Source organism: Telmatherina bonti (assembly GCF_933228915.1).
Source record: "Telmatherina bonti genome assembly, chromosome: 24".
NCBI classification, from domain to species: domain Eukaryota; kingdom Metazoa; phylum Chordata; class Actinopteri; order Atheriniformes; family Telmatherinidae; genus Telmatherina; species Telmatherina bonti.
The window spans coordinates 29,603,301-29,614,628 of record NC_136633.1 but is presented as its reverse complement, the minus strand read 5'-3'; the positions used below and the strand labels follow the sequence as shown (position 1 = coordinate 29,614,628).

Here is an 11,328-nt window from a genome sequence, read left to right as displayed (position 1 = left end):
AGACAACTGGGCCGAACTGGGCTGAACTGGGCCGAACTGGGCTGAACTGGGCCGAACTGGGCTGAACTGGGCCGAACTGGGCTGAACTGGGCCGAACTGGGCCGAACTGGGCTGAACTGGACTGAACTGGGCCGAACTGGGCCAGATGAACAGACTTGGTTCAGGTGACACCGACCCGCTCAGATCTGAACAGGAAGTTGTTTATCTCGCCCATCAGGCGGTTTGTTTGTTTGTTTGTTTGTTTACCCAGCATCTCTCACTTCCGGCTCCACATCAGAGCCTCTGGCATCCAGCGTGACCATTTCACGCGTGAAAAGCTGGAACCTTTGATGTGCAGACGGAGCAGCAGATCGTCTGGGGAGCCAAACTCCTCGCAACACCACCTTTGGAACTTGAGATAATGTTTTACAGCAGAGCGCGTGCATAACTTTGTGCTCCGCGCGCAGATCCGGACTGGTGAGGCTGCGTGGAACTTCAGCTTCAGGGATCCGAACCAGGAACATGGTCAGTGGTCCGTCCAGTCCCGCGTTCCGCCGCGCGCACAGCCGCGTGCTGACTCCTGTCCTCCCCCCGCAGGTCTCCGTCGCCAAGCTGCTCCTCGGGCTGCTGGGGGTCGCGGTGGTCGTCGTCCTCATCGTGGTGCCCACCGTCATATTCCTGAGGGGTGAGTTTTATCCAGGCTGCATCACGCGCTGGCGAGGCGCGCGCGTCATGACGCACGAGCCTTTAGTTTCCATTAGATGGAGGGAACGCGCTTTGCTCTCATGGACGATTCTTCAGTCTGAGAGAAAAGTACATTTATCCTGTAAAATCTCTGTTTTTAAGTGTTGGTGAGCTTTTTCCACACCAGGAACATTCCTTCATCATCATCTTCATCTTCATCATCAGCTCTTGTTGTTTCAGAGGACGAAGAGGTCAGCAGGAGGACTTTCACCTTGCAGGATGTCTTCAACAGCTCCCTCAAGCCAAAGTCCTTCAGCATGCAGTGGATCTCAGGTGGGAGGAACCGTAGATATGAGCAGATAGCAGCCAGGTGTGTCTCTGAAACTGTAAATGTGCCGACACACATCGTTTACAGAGTCGCTGGTCTGGTTACTGGTTCACCGTACTGATAACGCCAGGAGTCCTGTCCACCTTCTTATGAATCTAAAGTGGAACTGTTGAAGTTAAAAACTCATCTAACTAAATAATAAGTTATCGTCAACAAACAAGGTATCTTAAAGCAACGGAGCACGGCCGGCCCAAATCTTAATGGGGCCCTAAGCAGAATTAGCTGCAGGGGCCCCGCTCGACCACCTCAGCACCACTGGGGATTATTAATCACATTTTCCTCCAAACAAATCATCACCATCACTACCATGTTGCTAAGAGACCTCTATGTTCACCTGGACATGATGATGAAGACACTTCCTGTCAGACTTTCCACCAATCAGAGAGCTTAAACTGACGGTAACGTCCAATCAGGAGCAGCCAAAGATCAACAAGTGATGAGAAAAGCAGGAAAATAATGATCCTCTATGGAAAAAAATAACATCTACAGATTCTGCATGAAATGCAGTTTGTGAAAGTAACAAGTTAGTCGTTCAGAAAAACTGAATCACTTCCGACGATAGATCGGAGGAATATGTTAATGGAGCGCATCATCACGGCGTCTGCATGCAGTGGGGCCGGCGCTGCGGCTGCAGGTGACATGCTGAGCCTCGGGTTGCCGCGTCTTGTTGTGCTTTCTGCACAAATTTACTGAGAAGCTCCAGAAACACGTAAATACAAACCGACTAATCACAAACGAGTACTTCTGTGTAAACGCACTGCAAGTAGCAGTGCACGTGAGGCCTGGAAGATGTGCACGCCTCCATAGATCTACGCAGAACATACAACGCCGTAACTTCCCTTCCGTAGATGGCGTGTAAGTAGAAATCCTGGGACCTGAAGACACATCCAGAAGGTTAAAAGGTAAAAAACATTTCGACTTGTGTTAGCATTGGTAGCGTTACCTGTTAGCATTAGCCTTACAAAGAAAACGAAGTAATCACCTGACAAGGAAGTAAAAGATCATATAAAGCAGAGGCCAGTTAACTGAGGGGCGACATCTGGAGTCCTGAAATCATCATCAGACATATTTCAGTGGAAATGAAAACCTCTTCAGGGACCTGTGGATACGACCCCCTTTAACCAGCTGACAACATGAACTCCGCCAGCATGAGTCACGCATTACTCACCATTTAAACATGCGTTTTCACTCACGGAGTATAATTGTTCTCCTTTTACTTTCCTGTGTTTTTTTTTTTTCTCCTCAGATCACGAATATCTGCATAAATACAAGGGCTCCGTCTTCCTCCACGACGTAACCAAAGACGAAGTCACTGAATTCTTAAGCCACAAAACATTTGTAAGTCGCCCACTTCGACTCCTCGGGGTCTGCATGACGCTCTGATTCTCCCTGATTCCAGCGTGCACACACATGCATTGCAGTCCAGGAGGTCATGTAGGGGAAACTCATACTTTCTTTTCTCTGTAACACAGGATGACGTAGGCGCTAATGATTACCAGCTGTCTGCTGACCACAAGTATGTTGCATTTATGAGCAACTACAGCAAGGTACAACAACATTTTACTCACATTACATTTCAAATATTAATGTGAGAAATGTTTTCATCAGAAATTATAATGGAGAGCTGCAACTAAAGCCAGAATGAAACAAATTAAAACTGTTTTAAAGCTATGTCTGCTAATGGCAATGGCTCATACACTGTGTTAGTTCTGGGTTTAAAGTCTGAAATAAGGTCCCTTTTTGTTTTACTCCGTTTTCAATTATCACTGGATATGATTAATTCTGTTTAAAAGTTTTATTATTGACCAGCACAATAAGCTACACAGACCAATTGTAATATTTATTTCTGTTTTATAGTGAATGCATTCATAACTCCTCTCATTTACCTCATATGTCGAGGAAGAAACAATGATTTTATCACCATTTATCATATTAGCACTCACATCTCACTCAAAGTTGCCAATCATAATTAGTTATAGTTTGTAGCTAAAGATCAGTTATTCCTCCATTGAAAAATGTTTACTGGTCTGATTCACTTTTAGTAGCTAACGCTAAATCATTCCCACATAGAAAATGTGTAGTGGTCTGATTAGCTTTTAGTAGCTAACGCTAAATCATTCCCACATAGAAAATGTGTAGTGGTCTGATTAGCTTTTAGTAGCTAACGCTAAATCATTCCCACATAGAAAATGTGTAGTGGTCTGATTAGCTTTTAGTAGCTAACGCTAAATCATTCCCACATAAAAAATGTGTAGCGGTCTGATTAGCTTTTAGTAGCTAACGCTAAATCATTCCCACATAGAAAATGTGTAGCGGTCTGATTAGCTTTTAGTAGCTAACGCTAAATCATTCCCACATAGAAAATGTGTAGCGGTCTGATTAGCTTTTAGTAGCTAACGCTAAATCATTCCCACATAGAAAATGTGTAGCGGTCTGATTAGCTTTTAGTAGCTAACGCTAAATCATTCCCACATAGAAAATGTGTAGCGGTCCGATTAGCTTTTAGTGGCTAACGCTAAATCATTCCCACATAGAAAATGTGTAGCGGTCTGATTAGCTTTTAGTAGCTAACGCTAACTCAATCTTGCATAGAAAATGTGTAGCGGTCTGATTAGCTTTTAGTAGCTAACGCTAAATCATTCCCACATAGAAAATGTGTAGCGGTCTGATTAGCTTTTAGTAGCTAACGCTAAATCATTCCCACATAGAAAATGTGTAGCGGTCTGATTAGCTTTTAGTAGCTAACGCTAAATCATTCCCACATAGAAAATGTGTAGTGGTCTGATTAGCTTTTAGTAGCTAACGCTAAATCATTCCCACATAGAAAATGTGTAGCGGTCTGATTAGCTTTTAGTAGCTAACGCTAAATCATTCCCACATAAAAAATGTGTAGCGGTCTGATTAGCTTTTAGTAGCTAACGCTAAATCATTCCCACATGGAAAATGTGTAGCGGTCTGATTAGCTTTTAGTAGCTAACGCTAAATCATTCCCACATGGAAAATTTATTTTTACTGCATTGTTTTTAAAAAGTTAATACATTCAATTTGGACTTTTTACACCAAAGCATGCTAATGTCAGAATCTCTTTTTTTTTCAGCGTAACTGCATTTCTACCCTCTGATAATTATTGAATAACATTATTTGTTTTCCCTCAGGTGTGGAGACATTCATTTACAGCCTCATATTCTCTGTATGACCGGACATTAAAGTGAGTGTAAAACATCATTTTACACTTTTTATCTCACCTACATAAAGACTGAAGATGCTTCTCATGCTTTTGTAAGGATGCAGGAAATTCCACTCATGCTTTTTAAAGTGCATATCTAAAATATCCAGCAAGCAAAACTCACTCCAGGTGCACAAATGTCTTTCAGCAAATTTATCAGCCCTTCTGGCATTCCTCATGAAATCCAGTTCTTCTCCTGGGCCCCTGAAGGGAGCAAACTGGTACGTCTATGACAGACATGCAGATAATGTTGTAAATGGTGCAGATGCTTTTATGTGGGAGAGAGATAAAACACTTCATCTGGACAGAAATGTGTCTTTGTCCATTTTCCTTTCACATGTGTTTGTATTTCCAGGCTTTTGTATGGGGAAATAATGTTTATATAAAAAGCAGCCCACAATCCGCAGCAGACCAAGTAACGTTCAGCGGAGAGGCCAGTCAGATATTTAATGGGATTACGGACTGGGTGTATGAAGGTAAGAGGAACATGTACTTAGAAATGAATTCCTAGAATACAACAAACTGCAGCTTTTTTAAGATCAACGCCATACTCCTGCTTAAAGAGAGACACACCTGGCCTGGATCTTTGTTTGGCTTTTCACATCCAGATGTGTGCATGCCCACTTCCAGATGTGGATCTCCATGTACAAATACTAATATCGTACCATCTGTAGGGAATTAAATTAGTTTTACTTTTAGCTGCTAGTGTTCACACACAGACAGATGTAGGCTGTGTCTAACGTCAGGTTCTGCACACCGCCAGCGGAGGGCAAAGTACGCTCACTGCAAACAAACAAAGAGCCATGCACAGCCAGAGTGTATAGAAAACAACAGAACTATTCTGGTATTTCAGACAAATACTGTAATTAAACTAAAATAAAACCATAAATCATAAGATCACAGTAAAACAATGAAGCCTTCACTACATGCTCTACTCTGGGACTTCAGCTTGCTAGTGTCACAGAAGCATTTAAAACTTAAAAGTATTAAAACAACGTTTTATGGTGGCTAAAGAATGATAAATAACGTAGTTAACATAAAACCATCATGTGGAACCGACATCATACAACGTTCTGTCTGCTGCATGTGGGCCGCGTCCCAATTCAGCTTCTGCACACTTCCAGGTGCGGATTCATCATAATGGCACCAAGGTCTGTCCCAGTTCAAAGGCTCCTTCCAGTCCTCCCAGTTTGTGTACTGGGACAGATATGTGTGTTTATACATAAAAATAAATAAATAAAGGGTCTGGCTGGTGTGGTACTTACACCGGCGCTCTGCTGCTCATTCTGTTCTGTCAGGAGCGCAATGCATTGTGGGATAGGAGAGGGCGCTTAGGATGCATCTCCGGTCGCCTTCGTTTTAAGCTGATCTGGAGCCAGACGAAGGGCGGACTGGGAGGATTGGGAGGAGCCTTTGAACTGGGACGGAACGTGGCGCCACTATGGCGTATGCAGCCGATGAATCCTCACCTGGAAGTCTGCAGAACCTGGAGATACAGCCACGGCGCAGATTCACAAGAGGTCTGAATGAGGACCCAAAGGACCAGATCCCTCTTTCCCTCCTAACCCTGTCCTGATAAAGCCTGCCGCAAACTCACTCCAGAACAACACGTCTACTGGGAGGAGAGCTTTAAACTTGACTTTAGTCGTTTGACTGCAACGTCTTGATTTAAAAAAAAGACGTTTTATTTCTATATGATCATTTTGAAAATGCATTTTTAGTTTTTTTTAAAAATGTAAAATAGAATTATTTTTCCTTTTCTAAAATAGTAATTCTGTCCATTTTCTCACTGTAAAGGAATAGTGTAGGAAAGAGCCTCCAAGAAGTCAGGCACACAGATGCTTCTCAACCTGATTCCTTTATTTTGGTCACTGGTTGGGGCAGTGAAGGACTGGCTGAAGGCAGGAGGCAGGCTGAAGACTGGAAGGCAGGGAGGCAGGCTGAAGACTGGAAGGCAGGAGGCAGGCTGAAGACTGGAAAACAAGACAGGGAGGATTCTTTAGACTCTTATTCAGTCTACCAACACCAAACGCTGGTTGGCCATACAATACCGCTGGCAAGCAGACGAACTGGCAATGGCTGGAGAGCAGTCCTCAGTCTTATCAGCCAGGCTGGAACGAGGAACAGCTGCAGCTAATCAGTCAGGACGCACCTGAGGAAAAATATCACATCCTTCCAGGCCCAACACTCACTTTTTCCTATTTTACACTCGTGTTTGTGGTCATGTTCTGTAATCTTATCACTACGTTTTCCATATTTAAAAATACAGGAAAAACTAATTCTGCTGATGTTTTACTGCAGAATACACACACACACACACACACACACACACACACACACACACACACATTGTGTTATACATGGGAGGGTTGCAGGATGTGCTTCAGCATCGTCTTGCTGAAATCTGCAAGTTCTTCCCTGAAAGACACGTCGTCTGGATGCGAGCCGATGTTTCTGTCAATCAGCAGATTTTCACAGAAGAAAAAGGAATTTATTTGACAGATTTGATTTCACACTTTTATCCAGTTTTCCACTTTGTATTTTTATTTGTAACAGAGGTTGCATGCCGTCCCCAGCACACAGAGATTCCTTTAGATTCTCTGAAGTTTTACGGGACACTGTAGACAGTGAGATCCTCATCATATGAGGAAGATCTTTGTGAAGTAGATCCAGAGTTTTTAGATCCAGTTTGACACAGTGTCTTTGTTTGGTAAATTTACGATGGTCTGACTAAATTCAGCTGTTTTCAGTTCAACTTTGTGTTTTCATCCCTTCAGAGGAGATGTTTTCCTCCAGTCAGGGCCTCTGGTGGTCACCTGGAGGGAAGTACCTGGCCTACGCTGAGTTCAATGACACCAAGGTGCCTAATATAGAGTACACGTGGTACGGCGACCACCAGTACCCCAGCACCGCTTTCATTCCATATCCTAAGGTGGGACACCAAATCTCCATTCTTTAGATATATTACCAAATATCTGCTTCATGTCTTCTCTTGTGTTTGTCCTCGCTGCAGGCAGGTACTCCCAACCCTGAAGTGAAGCTGTTTGTTGTGGATGCTGAAAATACAACAGAAAAGACAGAAGTTGTTGTTCCAGCATCGTTCAGCTCAGTGTAATGATACCACCTCCTCTGAGACACGCAGAACCGTTTGATTTATTCTCCAGCTACTTATTCATTTTTTCTTTACAGCGAGCACTACCTGGCAACAGTCACCTGGGTGACAGACAAGCGCCTGGCGGTTCAGTGGCTGAAGCGGGTCCAGAACCACCTCATTCTGCAGATCTACAACTTCAGTGGATCCACCTGGGATCCCGTCGAGGTGAAGTTGTTCGTACTTTTATCTCTCTGAGGTCAACAAACACGTCCAGATTGCATATCAGCATCAGAGTCTCCGTCTCAGCTTTCTGTCCACAGTCCAGTCTTCAGACTCTGAGCCAGTTCATAAGCCGTGTTCATAAACCAGTAAAACCAGTTGTGTTTATTTAAACGTGGATATTGGTGCTGAAAGAAACGGTAAAAACGTCCGAGTCTAAGGAAAGTCCCATAATTAAGAAAAGAATTAGTCTAAAAAATCTCCTTTCCCATTGGTGGAAAAATGCACCACATCAGCCAATCAGAAAATTCCATGACAACATGATGCATCTGGTTGCTAAGGAAGAAGAGAAGTTGTGGGAGGGCTGTATCAATCCAGTTATCAATAAAAAAGTCCCATAAACGAATGGCACTGCATTGACAGGAAACAGTTTGGTATCGCCCAACATGCGCTGGGATGTCAGGAGCTCATTGGTCAGCCTGAAACGTTCCTGATCCAACACACCAAAGTCACCCTGACTTTGTTTTAGTTAAATCCAGGTGGAGACTTTCGATTCAACCTGTCCAGGTTCCACTTTATAACGATGACAAAGCTGGTTTAGATGGAAAAGATATGAAATTAGAACAGAAAACAGCTTTATTATTCAGACTTTTTCCACATCTGCTGGAAAAGGTTATTTGTGGCTTGTAGCTGCTGAGCTGATGTACCTATAAATACACCTGCTTTATCCTTTTACAGCACCTGGAGATAACAAGCAGCGGCTGGATTGGACGGGTATGTTATCCATGTCTGTTTTATCGTTGTGATGAGTCCAACCTGCAGATTTTATCTGATCCTGAACTAATCTCATTATCTTAGTTCTCGCCACCCATTCCAGTGTTTGCTGCAGATAAAAACAGCTTCTACCTCCTTATGAGTGACGGCAGCGGGTATAAACACATCCATCATGTGGTTGAGGTGGGTCAAACTGGAGTATTTGTCATGTTTAATTCATGGTGATGTCCAGCGTCACTCAGTCTGCTCCTTTCATTCAGGGAGTAGCTACAGCCATCACGTCAGGGAAGTGGGAGGTCATCGACATCCTGAAAGTAACTGCAGACTGTGTGTAAGTTACTGCAGGGGTTCCCACACTTTGCCTGCAGGACCTCCTTTTTATCCACAATAATAATGTCGAGCCCCCCATCCCACCACCTCTACTAGCTGTTCCACCCACAGCTTCAACCCCACCTCACCAAACCTATCCATTAAAAAAGTCTCTCAATCTAGAAAAGTGTCCAATGACTTCAAAGTAATTCGCAAAACATTGTGAATTTTTTCCTATAGCATTGATGGGATTTGGCCGACATGAGCCAAAAACCCACCCTACTCTGTAAACTCACCGCTCAGGTCAACTTTTTCCGAGAAATATCCTCAAACTTTAAATGGGTCACACAAGATAAAACGTTTAGTGACTAGAAGGAGATTCTTATGTATTTCATGGTTTTCACACAATCGCAGGTTATGGTTTAGGAAAAATGCAAAGTCAGCCCAAAATGCTTTAAATGTGTTTCAAACCTAGAATTTCCCCGAAAATACACAACTTATAAACCAATATGGAGGAATCCCAGTCTGCTTGAAACAAACCTTTGCTGCAAAAGAGCTGAGATAACGGAGAGTGACAGTGAGTTACTGTGAGCTACGATAAGCTACGATGAGCTAGGGTGAGTTATGGTTAGAAATGGTAACTTATGGTGAGCCAGGGTGAGCTAGGGTGAGTTACCGTTCGCTAAGGTGAGGTATGGTGAGCTAAGGTGAGCTAGGGTGCACTAAGGTGAGTTATGGTGAGTTAGGGTGAGTTATGGTGAGCTACAGTGAGCTAGGGTGAGTTATGGTGAGCTAAGGTGAGCTAGGGTGCACTAAGGTGAGTTATGGTGAGTTAGGGTGAGTTATGGTGAGCTACAGTGAGCTAGGGTGAGTTATGGTGAACTAAGGTGAGGTATGGTGAGCTAAGGTGAGCTAGGTTGCACTAAGGTGAGTTATGGTGAGTTAGGGTGAGTTATGGTGAGCTAGGGTGAGGTATGGTGAGCTAAGGTGAGCTAGGGTGCGCTATGGTGAGCTATGGTGAGTTATGGTGAGCTAGGGTGCGCTAAGGTGAGTTATGGTGAGTTAGGGTGAGTTATGGTGAGCTAGGGTGAGTTATGGTGAGCTACGGTAAGCTAGGGTGAGTTATGGTGAGCTAAGGTGAGCTAGGGTGAGTTATGGTGAGCTAGGGTGCGCTAAGGTGAGCTAGGGTGAGTTATGGTGAGCTAAGGTGAGCTAGGGTGCGCTTAGGTGAGCTAGGGTGAGAGGTGAGCTAGGGTGAGTTATGGTGAGCTAGGGTGCGCTAAGGTGAGCTAGGGTGAGTTATGGTGAGCTAAGGTGAGCTAGGGTGCGCTTAGGTGAGCTAGGGTGAGAGGTGAGCTAGGGTGAGTTATGGTGAGCTAGGGTGAGTTATGGTGAGCTAGGGTGCGCTTAGGTGAGCTAGGGTGCGCTTAGGTGAGCTAGGGTGAGAGGTGAGCTAGGGTGAGTTATGGTGAGCTAGGGTGAGTTATGGTGAGCTAGGGTGCGCTAAGGTGAGTTAGGGTGAGTTATGGTGAGCTAGGGTGAGTTATGGTGAGCTACGGTAAGCTAGGGTGAGTTATGGTGAGCTAAGGTGAGCTAGGGTGAGTTATGGTGAGCTAGGGTGCGCTAAGGTGAGCTAGGGTGAGTTATGGTGAGCTAAGGTGAGCTAGGGTGCGCTTAGGTGAGCTAGGGTGAGAGGTGAGCTAGGGTGAGTTATGGTGAGCTAGGGTGCGCTAAGGTGAGCTAGGGTGAGTTATGGTGAGCTAAGGTGAGCTAGGGTGCGCTTAGGTGAGCTAGGGTGAGAGGTGAGCTAGGGTGAGTTATGGTGAGCTAGGGTGAGTTATGGTGAGCTAGGGTGCGCTTAGGTGAGCTAGGGTGCGCTTAGGTGAGCTAGGGTGAGTTATGGTGAGCTAGGGTGAGTTATGGTGAGCTAAGGTGAGCTAGGGTGAGTTATGGTGAGCTAGGGTGCGCTAAGGTGAGCTAGTTTGAGTTATGGTGAGCTAAGGTGAGCTAGGGTGCGCTAAGGTGAGCTAAGGTGAGTTATGGTGAGCTAGGGTGAGTTATGGTGAGATAGATAGATAGATAGATAGATAGATAGATAGATAGATAGATAGATAGATATGACTTTATTCATCCCTAAAAGGGAAATTCAAATTTTCTGGCGACTCAATAAAACACTAAAACAGTAAAACACTCACTCTTCCACCTCTCAGTGCGTATTAAACATAAATAAATAATTGCTCAGACAGACATAGGTTAAAAACTCCTTAAAAACACAATAAAAACAGCACAAGCCACTCTCCCTTGTAGATGCATGTACATGTGGGGGTGCAGTTCAGGAGGTTTTATTACACTACTCACAAAAAGTTAGGGATATTTGGCTTTCAGGTGAAATTTATGGAAAATGCAATATGTTCATGCTACAGTGATATAATATCATAAAAGTAAGACATTTAAGTAGAAGGATGCACTACTGATTTCCTCATCTCAAAAAATTCATTCAACACAAAAGGTAACAACAATGGTAGTTACACCACAACAAAAAATGTGAACGTCTCAATATCTGGTCATGTGTCCTTGAGCATCAATTACAGCTTGACAACGACGTCTCATGCTGTTCACAAGGCAACTTATTGCCTGCTGAGGCATGGCACCCCA

At 44.1% G+C, this 11,328-nt stretch overlaps 1 protein-coding gene across 1 annotated transcript in view; it reads left to right on the top strand.

Moving 5' to 3' along the window:
- Window positions 1-447: 447 nt before the first annotated feature.
- Window positions 448-11,328, top strand: part of LOC306773925 (dipeptidyl peptidase 4-like) — a 46,816-nt gene continuing 35,935 nt past the window's right edge. Inside the window, exons 1-14 of the mRNA XM_079263870.1 lie at window positions 448-504; window positions 577-664; window positions 904-996; window positions 2,298-2,389; window positions 2,524-2,598; window positions 4,207-4,259; window positions 4,426-4,498; window positions 4,633-4,753; window positions 7,055-7,209; window positions 7,291-7,388; window positions 7,467-7,596; window positions 8,329-8,364; window positions 8,449-8,547; window positions 8,625-8,695. Of these exons, the coding sequence (XP_079119996.1) occupies window positions 502-504; window positions 577-664; window positions 904-996; window positions 2,298-2,389; window positions 2,524-2,598; window positions 4,207-4,259; window positions 4,426-4,498; window positions 4,633-4,753; window positions 7,055-7,209; window positions 7,291-7,388; window positions 7,467-7,596; window positions 8,329-8,364; window positions 8,449-8,547; window positions 8,625-8,695 (1,187 nt within the window). The 5' untranslated portion in view covers window positions 448-501. The remainder of the gene's footprint in view (window positions 505-576; window positions 665-903; window positions 997-2,297; window positions 2,390-2,523; window positions 2,599-4,206; window positions 4,260-4,425; window positions 4,499-4,632; window positions 4,754-7,054; window positions 7,210-7,290; window positions 7,389-7,466; window positions 7,597-8,328; window positions 8,365-8,448; window positions 8,548-8,624; window positions 8,696-11,328) is intronic.